At 39.8% G+C, this 24245-nt stretch overlaps 1 protein-coding gene across 3 annotated transcripts in view; it reads right to left on the bottom strand.

Moving 5' to 3' along the window:
- Positions 1-24245, bottom strand: part of LOC102794093 (fibroblast growth factor 14-like) — a 73410-nt gene that overhangs the window by 16881 nt on the left and 32284 nt on the right. For all 3 annotated transcript variants that reach the window (XM_035913985.2, XM_087835949.1, XM_035913986.2), the window contains exons 2-3: positions 19675-19785; positions 12933-13036 (exon numbers count right to left, since the gene is read on the bottom strand). In XM_035913985.2, coding sequence (XP_035769878.2) covers positions 12933-13036; positions 19675-19785 — 215 coding nt within the window. The remainder of the gene's footprint in view (positions 1-12932; positions 13037-19674; positions 19786-24245) is intronic.

Genomic DNA, 24245 nt, shown 5'->3' with positions numbered 1-24245 from the left:
AAAATACTTTAAAATAACATATCTCCCAAAGCCTGGTTCAGCCAAAGGTTTCTTCCTGTTAAAAGGGAGTTCTTCCTTCCCACAGTTGCCAAGTGTTTGCTCATAGGGGTCATCTGATTGTTGGGATTTTGTCTGTATTATTGTAGGGACCTTACAATAAAAAGCATCTTGAGGCAACTGTTGTTGTCATTTGGAGCTATATAAATAAAACTTAATTGAATTGAATTATACTGAAATGCAACATGTGGCTTTGGCTGTTGATGTTTTCTTGTTTGGTTGTTTGGGTCAACTTCATTTGACCAAAGTCTAATCAACCTTAGGATCCCCCATCACAGAACTATCCCTTTTCTCAGAATCTAATTCACGCATGTTGTACGTGGTCTGCAAAATTGTCTCCAAGCTGATAAAAAATATTTCTTGTCCTTGACCCAGGGGTGTTTTGAGTTTCTTTAGATTTCTCTATGCCTCCATTTTAGTGATGTGAGTTTCTGCAAAAAGGTGCAGATTCACTGGAGAAATGTTGAAAAACTGCCACAAGTACTGCATATCACTCCTTTCTGAAACATCAGCCGTGGACAGTATGTTTCTATAAACGTTCAAACCTGCTATTAGAGTGTGAAGCCTGTCCTGTGGTACTTCAATGTCACGATTCACAGAGTGGTGTCTTTGAAGAGGCTCCACGGCTCCACAGTAACTAATTTATTCTCTAGTTACCAGAAAATCTGTGCGTGTGTCATGACTCACATGGCTAACATTTATTCTCTCTGCCACTCCTCTTCCTTCTCATCTCTCTCTGGATGTAGACATCACAGGACTCACTCTGTCTGAGTGCTGTACCAACTGCGTTTTGAATGGAAGCGCACGCCTACGTACACAGGCGTGTGTCAGATACACAGACATGAACGTACATACAAAGCACACACACCCCTGGTGTTTGCTTAAAACATCTTGTTCTGAAACATGTCGCAGAGCTGTGCAGAAAAGGGAAAAAATATCCACATTGCAGATACGGATGGAAAAGAACTCTTTTAACAGTGTGCTGAGACAAATAATTACCCGATAGATCCGTCACACAATTAGTAACCAACTATTTTCATACCTGATTGACTTTCTTGTCGACAGCTATGCTCTCCAGATCGACTGGTTGCTTTCAATTGACCTGCCTGTCATTGGTCGGACAATAGTCTGTGAAAGCACCACATCAATGGAGTTAAGGATTAAGTCATTACTTTTGGCAGTGGGAAAGGCAGACTACCTGCAAAGCCATTTTCAGCTGAAAAAAAAGAAGCTTTTATATCTAATAATAATTGACTTAAGCTTATGTGAGATTGAGAGAGGTCATCGTCAAAAAGCAATTGATTAATAGAGAGTAGAGACAATTTCAGATTTTCTTTGGTTGACTTGTCATAATATAGGCCTGTCAACACAAATGTAGACAAGCAGACAGATATTAGGTCAAAGCTGAAACAAGGCACACAAGAAAGCTCGTTATCAAAACAGCAAATAACCAGAAACCACACAAACACTAAAGAGACGGACCAAAAGACTCAAACGTGATTCTCAAATAACAACACAGCTAAATCATTTCACAAAAATCACAAAAACTCACCATCATTAGAACAACAATGAAATCACGAGCACACGAGATTCAAGAAATAAAAAAGAACCAAAAGTTCAACATCACCAAACCCCAGCGTCAGAACACGACTACAACCCTCACTGTTTTAGTTTCAAGCAAAAGAATGATATGATCTTTTTATGCTCTTAAATAATAAATATTCTATGCCTTTCTGAGCATATCATATTTGCAAACAACCTTTAAAAAAATATTGATCAATAATGAAATAATCATTACTTACAGCTCCGTGAAATAATACAAGATTCATCTCTGCAGCATCGGATAACTGGAACTAAAGCTGCTGATTTAAAGTCTTTTGCATTAAACACATTAAACACATTAAACACATTAAACACATTAAACACATTAAATACAGGCTCTTCCTTCACAGACTTGCCCCTCACTACTTCCCTGATCTCTTTATCTCTACACACGTCTGAAATCTTTGCTCCTGTGACACCAGGAATCCGTCCTTTTTCCTTTTCAGCTTGGAGACCATTAGAGAAAGCCTTTTTTAGACTTCTCTCCTATGCATCGGGAGCCTCTCCTTCTCCACATCTGAAATGTCAAAACCCATCAGTTAACCACAATTACTGTGTTCCTGATTTTACTTTATTTTATTTTTACAGCGCTACTTTTTTTAATTTGTTTTTCTTCCCTACATAACTATATTTTATGTAATGCTACTTTTGTTAAATGCTATAATCTTTATAATTATATGTTATTAGTCAGCTTAGGAATCTCAAAAGGCAGTTTTATAAATTGCATGTATACAAAACTTTTGATAAACTAAAAAGAGAGTGAAATATTATATTTTTGGAGTTTAATTTTTAAAGTAGCACGCTGACTGTATTCCAGCTGTGCACTTATTTTATATATGGTGCAGTTTCCTTATTACAAACAACAGTTATTACACTTTATTATTATCTTTTTTTGTTTCAATATATTTTTTAGTCTCTTTTAGTATTACTGTGTGGAGGCTATATCGCAGAGGTAAGATATAGGAAAATCAATACAGCTGCTGGAATAAAAACATAACTTTTAATGTTTCATGACTAATAAACGTGTCTGTTAACGCCTCATCAGGTAAGGTGTGATGACAAATGTTTCAGTTTCAGTTCATCTTTATTTTGGTAAACTAAAATGCTTTCTCACATCGAGTTTTAGTTTTAACTATAATAAACTTGTCATGAACTGCTGTGTATGATGACCGTTAGCTAGAGTATATAAAGTGTAGAATTAGTATGTATACTGAATATCGTGTGATATGGATCTGAGAAAAGTGTATCACATATTACAATGTTTGTGTATATAATAGCAGAATGCCTCTGTTGTAAAAAGTGAATGATTTTATTGGGGCATTAATGGCTTTTATACTTGGAAACTGACGCTATTCAAAGTCAAACAAATGGCCTGTCCCAAAATCAGTCCGCCTTAATGTATTACATTTACATTTTTATTCACTGAGCTCTTTTACTTTAGTTGACCTTTTTCTATTTTCTATTGATTGTACTTTCTCTTTTGTATAATTTCTACCTTACTAGTCCCTTATTTAATTTACTAATTTATATAAGTATTTTATTATTATTTATGTTATATTAGGCTAGTTTCGGTATTTTGTTTCTGTGTTTTTATTTAAAAATGCTCCTAATCATCTATTTTTTTTTTCATTAAAAAAAAAAATGTTTCATTAACTACCATTGTCCTTTTCTTTTAAGGTACATTATATATTGGTACACCAATATGTTTCTATCATCTAGTGATACCTGGACAGAAAGGCGACTGAAAAAATAAGAGGGGTGTATAAAGACAAAGATGGAAGAGTAGCAACAAGATGGTGTGTAAGCTCACAGGGGACTCCCAAACAAGCAGACCAGGGCTCTAAGGTCGATTCACTGAGACTTCACTGCATGAAGGACTACATTTGCATTTCTAATCTTCGATGGTGGACAGTCAGCAAAACACAAATTGAAAAAAAGGGAGAAAAAAGGAGCTTTCAGGGACAGTTGTCAAGACACACCCTAATGCCAACACCTACACAAACCTAGCATACAGAGGCCCTTTATTAATTACATCTGTTTGTTAATGCAAATACCTAGTCAGCCAATCACATGGCAACAACACAGTGCATTTAGGCTTGTAGGCGTGGTTAAGAGATTCTGTTTAAGTTCAAACCGACCGTCAGAATTGAGAAGAGGGGCCAGAGGTCAGAGGAAAATGGCCAGACTGCTTTAGACATGGGGTAAAGCAGCAGAAGACCACACTGGGTATCAGTCTTGTCAGCTAAGAACAGGAGACTGAAGGTAAAATTCACAAGAGCTAACCAAAACTGCACCAAAAAACTTTAGAAAAACTTTGTCCACTCTGATGATGAGTTCGTTGTACTCAAATGGTCTCCACAGTCACCAGATCAATCCAACAGAGCACCTTTGGGATCCAGTTGACAAATCTCCAGCAACGTGTGATCATGTCATGCCAACATGTTGTTTCCTGGACATTGTTGAATATATGCAACAAAGAATTAAAGCAGCTTGAAGATGAAAAAAAAAGGGGGTTCAACCTGGCCCTATCAAGGTGTAACTAATAAAATGGTTGGAAAATGTATATAAAACTTACCATGTCTACAAAACCTCCTCACAGGCCTGTTGGCAAAATGTATGAAAATATTCACCTTTGAAAAATGTTTCTGTTTTGTTTGCTGTTTGTCACAACAGGTATTATCAACAGGAAATAACGTTCAAAGCCATCCCTAATGTAATATTGCCTGTCTTTTTTCTCATCCATATACAGCAGCGGTAGAAGAACACAGTGTGGCGGTAACAGCGGTGAGATGCAGGAAATGTGCAATGATTTTGCAAAAAGAAAAAAGAAAAAACAAGGCAAAAACTCAATTTCCTCTTTCACCTCTCAGCCGACATCTTCACACCTACACCTACCCAACACCCCTGATACGTCCGCGCGCACACAACATACCGATGCGTGGAATATTCACCCTTCTGCGCAGGGACGCACTCTTTTACCACTCTCGTCCTCATTCACACGCAAACACACACAGTCCCAAACTCATCAGCACTTTTTTTCCACTTCCCCCAGCATGCTCCATAATTATCACATAGCAGCTCATTGCACACTGTGCCATCTGTTAGCTGAGCGCACGCACTCCCAAACCCACACACAAACCACACATACGTGCACAACCACACAGCCGCCAGATGATGGTTATCTGGGATTAATAAGAGCCACCATGTATAACTAAGTTTGCAGCATATCATTAACAATTTGCAATAAGAGGATAAAAAACACACCAAGAGAAGAGCAGCATACATCCAGGAAGAAGCTGCAAAGAAAACGCACTATACCAGGAATAATGTAATGTCTGAGGATGATGTAATCAACATACACAGCTTGGATACTGAAAGCAATTTGGGAAAAAGAAATGTTTCCTTTTTTTTTTTTGTCTTTTTTGACATTTAAAGAGTAAAAAAAAAAAACACGCAACCCCGAAATGCACATTATTACATTTTACCTCTCATATTTTTTGAGATTTGGAGAAGAAAATTCAGTTTCATTTACAATTGAGAACTGTGAGTGATGACACGTCAGAAGAAAATGTGTTAAAATTGATTACATTACTTCACATTTCTTCAAAAATGTCCCTTTCCTTGTTTTCAGTGACAAATGAGACACATTTATTCAGGGATTTGAATGCATAATGTAGGCTGTGAAGTCGTGTGAATCGTTCTGGCACTTTTAATTCCGAATATGAAAGTTGAGATCGATGGAATTATTTTTCCATCTGCAAGAACCTGAACTGGACTCCTGTTTAGTTTAGTCCATCACACTGCGCACACACACTGATGCTTAATGGGTCACAAAATAAATATTATTTAAACTATATCGGATAAGAGGCTAGAAATTTTTAAATATACTCAAAAAGAAACACATCCTGTAGAAACTGTGGCCTTTTCAATCTATTTAGACAAGCAAATATTTTATTTTCTTGGCATTCTGTCACATGAAAACATGTAAAAGGTTATATTTACGTAACCTTCAGATTTACAAAATCAGAATCAGGAGTTTTATATTAGGTGCCAGAGATTAGATCCTCCTTAATGACCGTCATCTGAAGCCTGTTTCATCTGGGGTCTGGTGTTCTGCGTGCTGCTGATGTGTCACCACTGGAAAGATCTAAGAACTATTAGGTCTCTTAGCGCGCATGAATCAAATCAAATCAATTTTCTATTCAATTTATGTAAATTCTACAATCAGAATAGAGATAGCAAAAATGGTAGGTAAGCAAAACTAACATTTTCTAAAAAGAAAAAAAACTATGCAAAGGTCGAGCGCAGGGATGACGTGAGCCACATTCAGTCCACTTGATGATAAGTGAGCCAGTCCAGTGAAACTATATGATTAAATGTGTGTTACAGACAACGTTCTGATAGATCATTGCTCCCACTGTTCTGTAATTATGAATTTAGTATATAACCTTTTCATTAAATTACAGAAAATGTCTTTGTACTTTGGTGTAATACGGATGGCAGTGGGTGGTGTGGGTCTTTATCGATAGGAAAATACAGATAAAAGTTCAATGATAGTTTGCTACCCAGCTTCAACATTAACATTACTGTTTTATTATTAGCCACTGCCGTTACTTTAATGATACCTTAAGAGATGGCCGATATGATTGTGGAATAATTGCTTATAGTGAAATGGCTAATGTTAACACGTGTGACAGGCTGATGTTTGTGATCACAGTTTAATACTTTAATGTCATTGAAATAGGAGATTTACTGACCTCTTAGAATTCCTCATAAAGTGTTGTTTAGTAAATGGCCTTTATTTGTATAGCGCTTTACACAACCAGTCATCCACCCATTCACACACCAGCAAGCTACAAGCCACAGCCACCCTGGGGCGCACTGACAAAGGCGAGGCTGTCGGACACTGGCGCCACCGGGCCCTCTGACCACCACCAGTAGGCAACTGGTGAAGTGTCTTGCCCAAGGACACAACGACCGAGACTGTCCAAGCCGGGGCTCGAACCGGCAACCTTCCGATTACAAGGCGAACTCCCAACTCTTGAGCCACGATCTTGTTTAGTGTTGTGAATGTCACCTACTAACATTAAAAAAGTTAGCTGTTCGTGTTTGTGTTCAGCTGTTAGTGAGGTCAGATGTGCCTGTTTGCAGCAATGCTGTATGAGGTTGTGTTGACTGGGAGAAGCGAAGACGGCTCTGTTGGTATCAGTTCTGTTTGCTGGTAAGTATCTAAATCACATGTGTCAAACTCCAGGCCTCGAGGGCCGGTGTCCTGCAGGTTTTAGATGTGTCCTTGATCCAACACAGCTGATCCAAATTGCTGAATGACCTCCTCAACATGTCTTAAAGTTCTCCAGAAACCTGGTAATGAACTAATCATTTGATTCAGGTGTGTTGACCCAGGGTGAGATCTAAAGCCTGCAGGAATCCGGCCCTCGAGCCCTGGAGTTCGACACCCCTGATCTAAAGCGACAGTTTTTAGTATCAATTAGCATCTGACTATCTTTCCTTTTTGACAGACCTACAAACATCAAAGATCTTTTGAAATAATGTGTACTGGGCACATTATTTGCTGTGTTCACAGTAACCATACCCATGTTTGGCAGAGACCAAAGACAGCTTTGTTAAGAGAAGACTCTTTTACCACTTGTCAAGCGTGGTGTTGGAAATGTTAGACTTCACTTTTGCTTTGCTTTATTGTGGACTGACCAGATCCCAGCCATTACCACAGCTGTGGACTTTCTATCATATTAAAGAGGTAATGTGTGGCCATCTGTCTAAAAACTGAAGTTGAACTAGAGGTGGTCCTTGTAACAAGATAACGACCTTAAGGCCATGTCCACACGTACACGGGTATTTTTGAAAACTGAAATTTTCCGTTTTCGTTTTAAAAAATAATCCCGTCCACACGTAAACGCAGAAATGAAGGAAAACGCTGCTAGGAACATGCCAAAGCAACAGGTGGCGATATATTCCTAACCGTGTAGAAATGTTGGCCAAGTCAGAAGTCTAGAAGCCTCGGTGGGAAATAGTAAACAAAGATGGGGCATAGAAGCAGAACCGAGTCGTATGTGTGGAGGGACAGTAACTGTGTGTGTATATGTAAGCATTTAAACACTGCAGAGAGTACAATTAACAGTAATATTGTTGTAGAAATTCATTTCACCGAAACAATAACGTGGCGCACAGTGTGACATCAAAAAAGGCGCACACCTTTGACGCTGCGTTTTCTCCGTTTTTCTTGTCCACACGTAAATGCAAAAACGGAGTTTTCAAAAATATCCACCCTGGCCGGAGTTTTTAAAAATCTCAGTTTTCAGTAACCGAAAACGCCGTTTACGTGTGGACGAAAGGTGCAAACGCATAGAAAAATCTGCGTTTTCAAAAATACCCGGGTATGTGTGGACGTAGCCTAAGAGAATCAACAATTCTCCTAAGAAATGTCTAAAAAAAACTGAACGGTTGCTGAATAGCTCATAGTTAAACATTTAATTGTTGTGGAGTATTTAATACAGGCTTTATATGGAAGAAACAAGAAGGCATCCTTGAAAAAAAGGAATTTAGGAAGCACATAAGTCTTATGTCAAAGATGTATATATTGGCCCTGCTGATATTAGCTATTTGCTGGTATATCAGTGTTGGCATTTATAACAGATGATAAATTCAAATGTAAAACGTAACAAAGAGCAGGAAGAAGCGCCCTTCAACCATGTTATGAGTGTGGAAGTTGCATAATTTGTCGACTCCCACATCACTGTGACAAAAACAACCGACTGACCTGAGCAGGGTTTGTCAGAGAGTAAGGGGGTAACCCACAAGTTGTGACAATAGATTGATATTATATTGATAAAATCTGTTTATGTTTTGTGTGTTGGAAAGAAAATATCGTCTGATATATCAGAATTTAAAATCACCAAGTATTGATATCTGTCTTAAAAAAACCCTTTAATTAATATATGGTAGAAAAAGCTGATTTTCCTTGTGGTGTTCTTGAAATATATCACCTTTTTCTGCAGGCACTGTTTGAAAGGGTTGCTTACATTTTCACACAACTGCGGCTACAAGATAATGTTTTTACACCTGCTAGCAAACACGCTGTAATGTAAAAGTCCTTCCAAGTGCAAAATGCTTTGGACTGCTGGTCTATCTTGAAGTCGTTACAGAACAGACTGCTAACAAGTGCACCATGTCTTGTTGAAGTTGCAGGCACTGGAGTCCAATTCCTATGTAGCCAAGAGGGATGAAAGATAAACCAAACTGTGTCCAAAATAAAGCTCTTTGGTTAGTGCGAACCTGAAACAACCAATTACCAAATACATAAAGCTAAACATCGCTGCTCATGTCCAGAGCAGGATAAAACGAACTGTGATGGCACCCTTATAACATTTAATGAGTATTTCTACAGGTTGGTTCACACTACCAGTGCGAGCCACTCCAACAGCCAGGACCTTTGCAGCAACCAATTAAGCATCAAGCAGTGCTGACATCACAATAAACCCATCCTGCTGTATATAATTTATATATTTGTTATCTTGTAGCTGTCTGCACATCGGTCACAGAGCTGGAAAATGATCAAACATGCTCACTTTCCCTCTATGCAGCTTTAGAGGGGATTTATGCTGAGTGTGAGTGTGTATATGTAGGGGGGGACTCCCCCTCTTCAATTATTTACAGGAAGTCCTCATGCATCTGTGACTTTCAGCGACAGGCTGAGAAAGCCCAGCAGAGCAGCACAGATCTCCGTTCTTTCTCTTCCCGATTACCCCCTTTTGTCCACAGGCTTGTTTTTGCTCCTTTCTTCTTTTTTTTTACAACTTTTTCCTCTCGTCCTTTTCCCCCTTCTTCCTAAACATTTCGCCTCCTCCCTCTCCATCCTCTCCCCTTTTCTCCATACATTTTTCATTTGTGTTTTGCACGTCTAGCTCCACAACATTTTACCTCATTTCATTCTGTCTGCAGTCCCCTCCCTTCAGTCTTTTCCTCTGTTTTACCCTTTTCTCCTTCATTTCCAGATTTCTTTCTTATTTAATCAATGTCGTTTCCTCACATTTACATCATATATTTCTATTTTCTCTTGTCTTTCTTGCATTCATCTCCTCTCTCCACCTCCTTCTGTCATTTTTTACGACTTTTACTCTCGTTCCTTTCCCATTTTTCCTTGACTGTCTCGTCCTTTTACATGCTCTTCATTTTCACCTCTTCTGTGTCACCTTCCCTCCTTTCTTATTTTCTGTCTGCAGCCCTTTTCCTCCATCCTCTTGATCTTTTCCTCATTGTCCTTGCCCTACTTTCTCTCCACTTTCTTTTCTTCTGCCTCACATCCAAGTCTATTCTTTCTTCTCCCCTCTCCTCCTTTCATTTTTTTCTGTCATGTACTGGCCTCACCCTTTTTCCTCTCACCTCTCCCTTTCATTTCCCTCCTTTCATCTCTCTTGTCTCTGCCTCTCCTCTCCGCCGCCATCCATTTCTATTCCCCCGTCTCCTCCCTCCCTCTCTCTCTCTTTCTCCATCACCTCTCCTTACTTCTCTCCTTCTCCCGTCACCTCCTTTCCCCTCCTCCTCAGCTCCTGTCATCTCCAACCAAAAAAAGAAATGAAGGGGAGGAAGCAGGGGTGATGTCAGAAGAGGGGACGTCAGTGGAAGAGGTTGAACTTTCTCTGAAGAGTCAGCATGGAAATAATTCATATTCTGCTCAAACATCTTCACGCCGCCACTCTTCTACCTCACGTCCCCTCCATCCTGCTCCGCTCCACTTGCTCTTCACCTCTTCTGCCGTCTCCCTGTCATGTCTTTCTTATTGTTCTCCATGTCTCTTTCTTATTTCAATTATTCGACAAGGTTTTCAGATTTTTCTTTCTTTCTTTTTTTCATTGTCTGAATTTTTTATGTTCAGGAAGCAGATGCTTCTGGAAAGGACACAGAATCTAACGATTATCAAATAATAAAAGACCGACTGAACGCATACTCGTCTGTAATCAGGCTAATATGCTTCACTGGCATCTATTCAAAGCAATTTATCTCTCTTTTCATCTCTCTCTTTCTATCTAATGAAACTGTCTCCAATCTTCTGTCCCACAAAACCTAAAAAATGGGTCTTTCACATTATCTTCTGACATGAAAAAAGCTTTTTGTGCTATTATGAACCGCTGGCTCTGACTCAGTATTCGTCTCTCAATCAAAACTCTGACGAGCCTTCCAGTTTATTTTTTAATTGATTTTAAGAATTAATCAGCAGCAGTTCATTGCCAGCTTTATAGAACAACAGCGTATGTTTTTTTATTTTCATACTTTAAAGCCAGATTTCAGTAAAGTTTCCCAACACATGCTGGGTTAGTGGTCTTTGCATCTGATTTTTAATCAGTGTACCGTCACACAGAGCAGAATACAGAAGATCTGTGACGTAGTGGCTCACACAGCTCACGATCTATCACAATTCACAGGTTTTTGTAATGTGTGAAGTGCAGAACAGAAGTGAAAAGTACTGCACAAGCTAATGAGAATCAAAAGTCCTTTATTAGGTCAATGGGGCTCATAAACACTCAAATTCAGGTCAAAGGAAAGTGTTTTAACATTGTAGCCATAATAAGCATGAAAATACATGAATGTATAAGCATTTCAGAGCACTGGTCCCAATACTGATGTTAGGTTATGGTAATAGGGAGGCCCTCCAACCATCCCTTCTAATGTGGGAGGCAACCAATAAGACCACTCCCTCCACAATCATGACCAATAAGATCATGCTCATCACCATCTAACAGGATATGTGGGATTCAACACGTGTGCAAAGTGATATTTAAACTTTGTTTAGTATTTTCATGAAGCTCATTCTTTGTACTTATGTGCATGCAGACACTGAGAATCTTTGCTAAATGGTTTCTAAATGCTAAATGGTTTCAACTGACTATTGTTCAGTACATCAAGTGTGAGAATTTGGTGAAACTCTAAGTATTGTGCAAGAAAGTTATGCTGTTAAAACAGAAGCTAAAGCAGCAAATATGACCTTGAGCTTGACCTCAGTTCGGGTAAGGACCCATGAGATGATTGTTGTGTGAAAGTAAAATATGACTAATACTCCAGGAGGAAAAGTGAATCTTGTGAAAATGGAAAAGTGCCTGTAAAATGACAAACTTGACCTTGACCTTGAGCACAATTTGAGTCGAGACGCATTGGTTGATCGCTGTGTGCACGACCGATAAAACTCTAGGAGGCGTAGTGATTCTCGTTGACACGGACAGATGGATAACGGACGCCTAACCACGGCATAAGCTCATGTGTCCTTTGAGCCAAAAACTCCACATCAAGACCAAGGTCCCTGGATACAGTCCAAACAGTCCCTACACCTGGTAACTAAGCAGGGCTGTACACAAAAATCCCCTCATGTTTCTTCCACACAATATAACGTCAGTGTGGAAGGTGATGATATATGTTTTAAAATATCTGTCACATTAGCCGGACGGTGATTCATTTAGTTCACATCTGGCTCTTTTAAAGAGTGTCACTAGATCCAAATGTTATTCTGGAAATTAGTCAAGGAGCCCATTAGGTAATTCACAGAAATAATAGGCCCTCATTTTGATAACTGATGAGCCATTTAAGCAAAAATGACAAAAGAAATCACAAGTTTAACCAATCCATGCACAGTAAACGTAATAACCCTGTGTTACCTTCCTTGAAAAATATTAATTTTTCCTGTTGTTTCTTACTATTTGCTTGCCAAGAGGAAAAAACACTGTAATATTTACTTGTTTTCTTTTTAAACAGATTTTTTTCCCACCAAATTAAACGATTAAGGTGAAAGTGACAATTTTTATTTACATTTTATTATTCAAATGTCAAATAAATATATGAAGTTTGAAATAAATAATGAAATAACACCTTAAAAACTATCTCTGCTTATTTCCCAAACTATTTTTGACCAGATTCAAGCAAAGTAATTTACCACTTTAATCGGAGCTAAAGTTAACAGACTAATCTCTCAGCTCACAGTTTCCCTGCAGACAAAGCAAAGCCTTCTGACTTTTTTCAAAGCAATAATATGTCCAGCTCTCAATAATTAAAATCACACAATAAGTTGTCATTGATAAATTCAGATAATTCAAGTAAGCTAAACAATTTCTCCTGAGCATTGCACAAAAAACAGGAAAGCGCCGTAATACCGTTTGTAATCGGTTAAAGCTCCCTGTGCTGTGCCGCACGCATTAAAGAAGCTGAAACAAAGCATTTCTTGTTGTGTCTGTGTGTGTGTGTGTGTGTGTCTGTGTGCGTGCACTCACCGAGGAGTAAAGGTGACCCTCTCCGTTCATTGCGATGTAGAGACCGGTCTTAACTGATTGGATGGCCACGACTCTCAGACCCACAGGAATTAAGTTAAACAGAGCTGAAGACAAAAGGAGACAAACTCAGTTCATGTGTTTGTGCTTCCTGCACACTTGTTGTGTGTCTCTCGTTGAAATGCAGTGCTCCCAGAACTGCTCAGTTGGTTTGGTCAGCTGGTGAAGGGTGAAGCAGCCTCCACGGTCTCGTGGGGCTGCTTGCAGGGCTTTTAAATTCTGAATTTTACAGAAGAGAGACGGATTTATTTTCTTCTATCCCAACACCAGTGCTCATAGGTGTCTATTAACATATTTAATATAACTGGATAAGAAATATTATTTGTGTAGCAAAAAAATCATCCATTGTTCGGCTTAACATATAAAAGACTTTGTGACCAAAGTCTTCTTAAAAGCGTTGCAGGACAGTAAAAAATGTTTGTTCAATCTGAATCTGAACACCAGAAAAATAAAGATCAGGTGGAGGACATAAGGATATCTTAACCAAGGACTCTGTGACATTTTAATATGAGCCACTTCTCATTTTTTCCAGAGGCACAGTCCACCTCTCAGCTCCATCGGTCAGTGTTATTTAAATAGAACGGCAGTCAGTGACGGTAAAGAAACAGACGGCTGGTTGCACCCTTGTAGCCCGGGGGCTAGCGTCACCGGTGGTTTTGTTCACTTCCTGCAATCACGTAGCATCTTTTATCATGTTTTCTTTTCTTAAACTGAATAATAGATAAATAATCTAGAATTATAACTCAACATATACACAGAAATTTAAACCTGAATATCAGTAGATGAGATTATTTACTCTTTGAGGGGTCAACTAAGGAATTCATTTAGGCAGTTTACAAGAAGAAGAAATAACCTATGGCATTTTTGTGGCTCTCCATTATCACTGTGCTTTCTAATTATGTTCTTAGCTCTATGAGAGTGACTTCAATTTTACCAAAACTGCTTTACAAACATCAGTAAGACAGTAATGGATTCTGCATGCGAGAGAATCAGGATTAAAATTAAATTGATGCAAAAACGGAGCAAATAACCCAATCAGGCCTTGAGTGTCACTTCAGTTAAACAATCACAAGCAGCAAATCTTTCAATTTTAAAATAAACCCGCAAAGACAAAGGCAGGGCATGAAAAATCACCGACAATATGCTCACGATTTCCATTCTGATATAGTTTTTTAATCTAGATCCTCGGATATGAAAAGATGAAAATAATCACGCCCATCGGCGGTTATGACCTTTCAAGGTTGTTAAAATTCTTCTGTCTCTCGCTGAGGTCGGCTGAAGTGGTGCCACATTTAACTCGTGTGATCTGCGTGCTGACAGCACCGACACACAAACAGCATCAAGCGAGATTTAAGGTGAATCCTTCTTTCTTTGTGTACACAGAGGAGAATATTTTCAATATAATAAACAGCTTTGGTTCCTCAGGTCAACGTAAACTAATCGTGTGTTAGATTAGCTGTAACCTAACATCCACAGCATTTTTGTTAACTCATGATGTCTACCTTTGATTTTATTCAGCTATACTATTTTACATATCTAAGTTTCATTAGAGTTTGAAGTCTGTTGTCCATTCCCTCGCTTCCTCTCACCTACCTGAACCTCTCCAGCTGATAAAAAAAGCATTTTATTAGGTTTTTCATTCTCCGTTGCATTCTGTGAATCCAGATCTAGACTTTACATTATTGTCTTATTGTGCGGATGCTTTCCTCTATCGCTGCCGGTATAATTGTCTCGGGCGTTTGTGACTCCTCTTTTGATTAGCTGCCGCGTCCCACGGCTCGAGCTTAAAGATGTCGTCGTTTCATGTTGCGAGTTTGAGGCCCAGCTTTGAAACATCCGCCTCTGAGATTTCTGCCTCCAACAGCAACTGTGTTTTTCCTACGACAATGTCCCAGATACTCTGGATAATCCACAGAGTTCACTGTCAACTGCTGAAAGTTTTATACGACTGTCAGGCAATGAACACCTATTGATGTGATATGCATCCATCAACCGTATACTGTATTTACCCTTAGGTATAGATACTTGCTGACTAACATTTGGAGTATTTTTTTCGACAGCTGAGACCTTTAGAAAGGAAACGAGTGCACACATTATTGCGTAAAAGCATAAAAAAAACAACCATGACCTAAAATGAAGGTCACAACAGCGGATGTGCTCTTTTCTTTGTAATCAAAGGCTGATTACACCTGGGATATCAGAGCCCTCATTAATCAAGGTTGCTTAGAAATGGTTGTTGATTTCTCAACCAACATTTACAGTGGAAATATGCCCAAGCACACCTGCGAGCAATCAGACTCGATAGATACCACAGTTAGTCAACCACCATCGTGCTGCACAGCCTTCATTAACATAAAACTGATCAGAGGTGCTGACAGCTGTCCCTTTAAATGCAGCAGGAAATGTTACTGACCAGACAAATGAAAAATAAATAAATAAATTGCAGCTTGGCAACAAGCTTTGTCTCATCTACCTACTGCAGACTCGTTGTGGTGGAAATGTTAAAAATAAATAAATTACTGTAGATGTGAGGAATTTGGCAAAATAAATAAAAATAATAATAATAGTAAATAAGTAGAACACTACCGCAACAGGCGGACCGCAGAGCTCAGGCGGCTCGGCCAATGTGAAAAGGACACTTTGGATGAGTGATTGGCACGCCGCAGTGATTGCTGATTAGCATTTGATTTTCTCTAAGCCCAGTACATCAGAATATTACAACAAAGCTACATCAATCAATAAGCTGTCCATCTGCCGCTCCTCCCCCGGGGGACTGGGATTGGGCGAAGAGGGTCCGATAAAGTGAGCCTTAAAAAATAAATAAAATAAACTCTAAGAGCAGCCACTTGTCCCAGAACATTTGGTCAGCTCTAAGAAAACGTAAAATGTCCCAAATGGAGCAATGATAAACACTCTGTTAATGTCTCATTGCTTCTTTCATGACTGCAGCTTCACTCATTGCCACCAGTTAAAAACTGTTGAGTGCAGATCACTGTGACTGAACGGTAAAGCTGAAGAGCATGTTACTAATTCCCTTGCAAACTGAGGAATTTCTATTTAACCACTTATAACTACTGTAAAATATTTATTGAATACCTGTCTTGTCTTTTTTTCTCTCTTTCCCAATGGACTCTCCTCTTTAACAGTGGGGAAAAAACACGTGCCCCAACCTTCATATTAGATGAGGGTCGAGAGATTGACACGTCATCTCTAAATACCCAGGCAGCCTTGAGAAACACTGTCAGTAGTTTTAACACTGCTATGAAATATATTTGGTTTAAAACGCTCCTCTCATTTCTCTCTTATTTACTGTAGATACTGGTTGACGTGCCTTGCATACATGCATGTGTCAAGAGTGTGCAACTGTCTGTCCAGGAGGCCAATTATTAGCAATGGCTTTGACCTCTATATGACCCAAATGATGCTTAAATGTTAAAAAAGGTGTTTTGCCACCAAGAAGCATAAGGGAACATACATGAACTGAGAGCTTTTCTGACATATCTTAATAAAATGTTTAATCATTGTGTTAAAAATGCTAGTTCGATCGTGAATGAGAAACTATTTATCATGTAAACGTTTGCGGTTCCTGGATAGCCTGAAAAACTCAGAGAGGATGTCACTGAATGTGTATTCAGTCTAATTCCAATTTACTTGTATTGTTTATGCAGCAGCACATGCATGAGATACTTTTAATTAATGTGTGTTTTTGATAATTAATTAGGTTTTACATAAATAAATTCATGCATTGAGGCATGTGTGGCATTCACGATAATTTGCGCGCCACCTAAAGTTTAAAGGAAGCTCTTTTTCCACATAATGTAAATTCTGAAAAACAAACACATCTGTAGTTTTAGTTGCCATGAGCAGATGTTGTAAGAAAGCAAATAAAATACTCTGTCACTTTACAAGTGACAATTTGGCAATCTGGCCATTACGTTAAAGCAGTTTCGTGTAGACTTCTTACATAAAAATAGCATTACACCTCATGCTACTAATCTGTAGAATAAGAACTGCAACAAACTTTGCAACATATTGTTGTGAGCAGACTGTGAAAAAGCCTTGTCCACCTTTGACACTGTTTTCCACAACAGAAATACACATTTGGGCTGTTTGTACAGTCGTGGTAAAAAGAAAATACACCTTCTGTTAAATTTAAGGTTTTATATATCAGGACATAATGAAAAAGAACATATGGTCTTTAACAAGTCTTAAAATGATTTGAAAACATATTTGAAACATACCTGCCATTATTCATTTAACAAAAGCCAAAATGCAGAAGTAATGTGTGGAAAGTACACCCACTCAGTAGCTAGCTACCTTTAGTAGCAACTTAATCGTAATCATTCCCTCTGTGACCTTTGGTCCACTCTTCTTTACAACATTGCTTCAGTTCTTTGAGGTTTGCAGGCATTTGTTTATGAACAGCTCTGTTAAGATCCCACAGCTTTATAATCAAGTCAACCTTGATTCTTTTCTGTTGCAGATTTGCTGCTGTGCTTGTGATCATTGTCCTTTTGCATCATCCGATTTGGGGCTTTAGCTGTAGGACAGATGGCCTCACATTTGATTCTAGAAATCAAATTTATTTAAAGTTATTTAGTTGACCATGAGAAGTTCATGGTCAACTAAATAACTGTAAGGCACCCAAATCCTGTGGTTGCAAAACAAGCCCAAATTATCAGTACGCTACCACCGTGCTTGACGGTTTATATGAGGTGTTTGTGCTGCATTTGGTTTTCCCCAAACGTGGTGCTGTGCATCCAAACAGCTCCACTTTGGTCTGGTCTGTCCAAAGCACATTGTTCCAGACGTCTTGTGGTTTGTTCAGATGTAATCTTGCAAACCTAATCCATGCTTTCCATGATCTTTTTAGAGAGAACAGGCTTTCTCCTGCAACACTTCCAAACAATCCTTACATGTTCACTATTTTTCTCATTGTGCTGTCATGAACTTTAACATTTAACATGCTAACTGAGGCCTGTAGACTCTGAGATGTAGCTCTTGGGATTTTTGCAGTTTCTCTGAGCATTGCATGCTCTGACCTTGGGGTGGATTTGCCAGGACATCCACTCTTGGGAAGACTGTCGGCTATGCTGAATGTTTTCTAGGTTACTGAACAACCTGGTCTCACTGTGGAATGATGAACTTCAAATGGTTTGGAAATGACCTTATAACCCCACCCAGACTGACAGGCAGCAACAGTTGTTTCTATAGAAAGGGATCATTGCTGATCCCTTTCTATCTTGGTATTGTATAAACACACACCTGAATGCAACAGACCAGCAAACTTCCCAAACTTCTGCTTTTATAGAGGTGCTCACACCTGCTGATGATCAGTTAACCAAGTGCATTTGATTAGCAGCACCTGTCTGATACTGACCTTCTTAATTCCTATGGAAGCAGTAAAGGCACACTTAATTATTTTACTTAATTATTTTTGTTGCCATATTATATTATATATAGGGATGCACCGATACCGATACTGGTATCGGGTATCGGGGCCGATACTGTAAAATGTGTGTGTACTCATACTCGTAAAAGTTAACCGATACCATGAACCGATATTAACTTATTTCATTAATCAGAGGGTGGCTTGTCATTTCTGTTGTAGCTTTTTAGATTGGCCACTAGGGGGACATCCCGCGCTAAACAGGCACAGGGTTAGGAGTGAGACTGGCGGCTCCAGATAAAAAAAAAGAGAAACTGGAGGCTGCTGTAGCTAGGCTAAACAAAATGTCAGCAGTGTGGACCGGAACAGCCAACTTTAACTCAGGTTTTGGAAAAGCGATGAAAAATGTCAAGAGAAAATCCACGGGCAGTTAAAATAACAGAGGCTCTGACTCATTTTATCTCTCTGGATGACCAGCCAGTGCCGGTCGTGGAAAACATAGGATTGCATCGTCTTCTCAGCATACTCGAGCTGCGATATGAAATTCCCAACTGCCCACACACCAGGGAGATAATGGTGCCAAAACTTTCTGAAGAGGTAAAGACAAGCAGTGTGTGCGCGATGTCAGTCCTTGTTTAACGGCACAGTGGACTGATGATCCACGGGCAGATGGGGAGTTTGTTCGTCAATGCCGAATACTTTCGTTATTTTCTTTGTTTGTTTACAATATGGACACTCTGCAATAATTTAAAAGTTTATTTTATTCCAAACAGAAGTGTTTATTTATTATTCTGAAAGCTCGAGACAGTGCCAATAGTTCAGTGATATTTTTTTTAAATTACAATGTGGAGACTCTGCAATAATTTAACAGAAGTGCTTATTTTTCACTTGAAAATTTTTTGTGGTCATTTTTATTAAGATTTTATTTTTTATCAGCAGAGAATAAAATAAAACCTGTCTTCCAATTCATTGCATTTGTGTGTGGTAGAAGTATCGGTTTTTGTACTCTGTATCGGCAAGTACTCAGATCCAAGTATCGGTATCGTATCGGTTTGAAAAAATTGGTATCGTTGCATCCCTAATTATATATGATATTTATATAGTTTTAAGACCTTCTGAGGAACAGATGATTTTTCATTATGTCCTTATGAATAAAACTTGAAAGAGGGTGCACTTTCTTTTGACTATGACTGAATATCTCCAGATGTTTTATTCCTTATATACACATGATTGTTTATGATGTCTTCCAGTGTGTGTATGTGTGCGTGAGTGTGGGTGTGTAACGTGTCTACTAACAGGAGTTGGTGCTGTCATCTTTGGTCCCGTCCAGACTTCCATCCTGGCCCATCTGGAGATAGAAGCCCTGCCTGCAGAACAACCTGGTCACTATGCCCTTCAGCTGTGGTTCTACACGCCACAAAACACAGACAAAAGACAGAGAGAGGAAGAGTTAAAAAAACAAGCTGATCTTCAAATCAGAGCAGGCCGCACATTGTAAGGACCCGTGCATATCGTTAAGCAACTGGAGACAAAACCAAGTTGTGATTTGTGTCCGTTTCGACGCTGCTTTATGTAGAAAATTCCTCCTCTGAACTCACATCCTGCGCACATCTCGGAGGACGTATTTGTGGTACAGTTTAAAAAGAAGGACAATGTGACCACATGAAGCCTCCTGCATCCTGAGGGATTTCCTGTGGAGAGACTAGTCAAGCACATCCAATCCATTACAGGATTCTTGGACTAATCCGTCCTTCGTGGTCATTGTTCCACTTGAATAACATTGATAAATTATTTCTGAACCTTTGATGGTAAAGTGCAGCCTTAAATAGCTTTGTGTCTACTGTGCTCTGTCATGATTTACCAACATCTTTGTACACACATGCTCTGTCTGCTCTAATGATTTCTCTTTATCTCAAGCACTTTTCCCCCCCCATATTATTTTAAAGCTCAGATTCAAATACATCGTGCGTAAATACTTAATAACCGCCGCAGATTTTGAAACCTCTGCAATAATTAAAAAGCACATCTAATGTAGCAAACACAAGGCTGTGCTCTCGGCTATTTCATGTCGCTACAATTAAGCAGAAGCTGCATTTGCCTCTCGCCGTTTGGCTCCGTGCATCCTGTATTCGTACAAGGAACAACTAAAACAAGACAAAACGACAAAAGTAACAGCGGGCCTGAAGGAGAGGGTGGAAACGCACGAAATGACAACAGACATGTAAAGCAGCTGAGAGACAGACAAGAGACTGATTCACTAGACAAAGATCGAGATCGAGAGAGTCACAGAAGGACAGAGAGAGACTGAAAATCGGACGAAACTCTGACTGGGTCTTTGTTAGGCGCTTCTTCGACAGGTACTAACAGTTATTTTCTCTATCATCTCTGCCTCTGCACAACGCTCATCCACACAAACACACACAGTGGTTGCTGAAGCTGATTATCTAAAATGACATCTCACAAACATACAGACACACGTACACACAGACACACACACTCGTGACTACGCCCATTCTCCCTGCATAACACACATCGTGACTTCGCAGCTATATAAAGGGGTGGGAATCCCCTTTGAACATGTATGTGAGAGACAGAGAGGGACTCTGTGGAGGTATACCCTAATGAATAGAGAAGGGGAAAAAAGCTGCCAGTGACCCAGTTAATGAGGACCATGTGTGTGTGAGAGAGGGAGACAGAGAAGGAGAGGGGTGTTTTCCATCTTTGCGTAGAATCCATCTTGTGCAGCAGGGGAGAAGGAGGAAAGAGGAGCCATGACGCTTGTAACCAGCACTTGAACTGCAAAAATTCACAGCACACAACCAAGCACGATATGCGGTGGCGTCTGTAATAAAATCTTAGTTAGAATAAAAAGACGGCTATGAAATCACAAGGGAATGATCGGTCGCATTTTATACTAAAGATTTCTAAATAATATAATAGATACTTTCAAACGCTCCTCAGTGGAAATCCATTTTATTCTTGCCTCTCTCGTAAAAAAAAAAAAAAAATCATGCATTTAAGTAAACATGTTTTCAGCTGACGGTTTGGGTATTTCGTTTTGCTTTGTGATCCCATATAACTCTCAACATTTGAATCTAAAGTCAGGGAGCACAGCGCCTGCTTCAGAGACGCTGAAATCAGTCACATTTCAATCGATCCTTGTTCGCGTGACGCGTATTCTCAGACAGCTGTAAATTTAATTCATTGTCTCTCATCCTCATCTTTTTCCCCCCATGGTGTGCCATCAACTAAAATGCATTAATAAAACAGAGTGTGAAATTTATTTTTGCATTAGAGCTAAACCTGGAGGCACAGATGAGACCTTTCAGTCGGGCTTTGCCTTCATACATCTGTCTCTCGGTAGGCTTTAAAAAACCCTGTCTGATATGGATATACTGCAGCAGGTGGATTTCAGTGGCAGCATGTAATAAAAGAACACGTTTTCTGGCTGGCGTTGTGACTCCGCCGATGGGAATTTACAAGGACAGGCGATTTGTTTAACAGAACAATTTATTTCCAAGTTGGGCTGCAAAAATCACAATATGTGTGACGTCTAAACTTAATCTCGCATCTACAGAGAGGAGTGCAGGAATCTCCTTTTTTACAGAAGGGTGGCAAATGAGTCTTGCTAACGTGGCTTCTCAGACTGTGGGGTGTCCCCCACTGTGTGTGTGTTTTTTGGGTTACTGAGGTGTGGCAGAAAAAGTCTTATTAACCACTGCCTTCGCTTGAAAGGTCACAGCAAATCAATCCAAGGTTGTTCTGAGAGATCCCCTCTATCCTGTGATGAAACGCTTCTACCCTGATGGGAGTGGTCCCTTCCAGCCTCCGTGCTGAACGTGAGGGTTCACTGAATGGTAGGACTGACTCATGCTCGGCTCAGGCTTGTCATCAGCTGCGATGGTCGTCGTTAAAGATCGGGTGATCATAGAGTCATGAAATGTTTTGTGGGGGTTTTTTGTGGCTGAGAGACATCAGTCAAAGCTGCCGTGTGTTGTGACGTAAGTGATGTCATCAAGAAAGAGGTGCTAGCTAGCGGTTTCCAGTTCCACAGTCTGCACCAGCAACATGGCTCCTCTTTAGCTTTGTCTTATTTACAGGCGAGAGAATATAAAGTTCTGAACAGATGGTGAAGCAAAAGTGACAGAAGTCCTCTGGAAGACCCCCCCCCCCCCCCCCAAATAAAAATCATCATTCATGGTCTTTCATGGTCAAAACACTAAATAAACAAATATCTTTTCTGATAATTTTGTTGTTGAGTTTTTCATTTGTTCCCCGTCTGTATATGACAACCTACCTAACTCCATAAGATGATCGAATTTAACTGTGTTAGCCTTCACCTGAACACCACGCTGTCAGGAGTTTAGCGTGAAAACAATACACTCATGTATTTAAAAGTGGTGAATGTTGGTCTTTGCATAACTCGCTGCTATAAAAGATGAAAAAAGACAAACACAAAAAAAAATCAATAACCCTCTAAGAGTCACCTGCTCATCCACTCCTCCCATCGTACGAAGCAGCCGCCGCTACAGTCATCTCCCCACTGTCGTCGAGGTGACATTCCCACAATTCCCAGTATCTCCCCTCCATCCTGTCTGTTGCTAGAGAAATTCCCATTCTTGGGTTGCCATGGCAACAGTCTCGTGATTCCAGACTGTTCCAGTGAAAGGGTATTCCCCAGTCCGCACACACACACACACACGCACGCACACACACGCACACACAGACCTAAATTTTCTCCATGATGTGATCTGATTCAATCAGTCAGCCAATCAGGCTGCCACGCTGATTTGACATGTCGTATTGTCTGTTAATTCGCCCCAGTCTGAGTCTACATGCGGCGTAAAATACGGTTTGCAACACAAGTGTCTCATACAAGCGAGACGCTTGAAGACCTTCTCTCTTTCTTTGCACACACGCACACACCGTCTCACCAAACAAAAGCACCCGAGCGAAGAATTCACGTCCAGAAACCGAGTGCACCAATTTCATCCTCATTTGCATCAACGTGATTAGTGATTAGAGGAACAGGCGCTGCTGAAAAGGGGGCATTTATATGAATCTAGAGATATAAATAATACAAGTCCTTAACCTGAATTTTTTCATAATGAGACAGCCTGATCAAATTTTATGCCAAGTCTGAGCCACATCTTCATCGTTGCTTCAATGCTGCGCTGTGCTGGTACTTCTTCACAGGCTTTTCTAGTCTTGACAAGAGCACCGTCCTTCATTGATTATCTATACTGCTTCTTATTATGCATTGACTGCAAAGTACGGGAACACCCTGTGCAGACATGCAGCTTCACAGACGTAGCATCTGGGCAAACAGAGGCGACAGAGTGAGCCACAGAGCTTCCCCTCGCTGCGGTGGGTGACAGTCAGTCACCGGCTTTAAAATGTGGCAGAATATTGGCAATTTGGCACCTGATCCGCGGAAATCTGTTTTACTGAGAGCAACTCAGTTCAGATTCAGGTTCATGTGCCAACATGGAAGCAGATCAGTTGTCTTTTAGTTAGGCTCTGCCTCTTGGGAGAGGGTCTGCACGTGATCGGAGGTCAGCCTGGAGAAAACATTCCTACTGCAAGGCCTGAGTAAATGCCAGGTCAGGTTTTTATGTCCTGGATAAAACACTTACAGGTTTAAAAGAAAAATCTGTTTTTTTATGACTAGAAACAAAAACCACTAGAAAAAGCAACTATATCTCTTTAAGTGAAGCAAAATTTAACCAGAAATTAAAGATCTGTGCACGCACATGCATGTTATCACTAATTGCAAGCACAGATTTAATGGTCTCCCTTAAGAAAAGTAACTTTGCTTCTGATTGGATTCGGGAGAGATTAAAGATGAAATCTATTCATAATTTGTT

The sequence above is a fragment of the Neolamprologus brichardi genome, chromosome 23 (genome assembly GCF_056152115.1).
Source record: "Neolamprologus brichardi isolate AB-2024 chromosome 23, ASM5615211v1, whole genome shotgun sequence".
In the NCBI taxonomy this organism is placed as follows: Eukaryota; Metazoa; Chordata; class Actinopteri; order Cichliformes; family Cichlidae; genus Neolamprologus; species Neolamprologus brichardi.
This window is presented reverse-complemented; position numbering and strand designations above follow the sequence as displayed.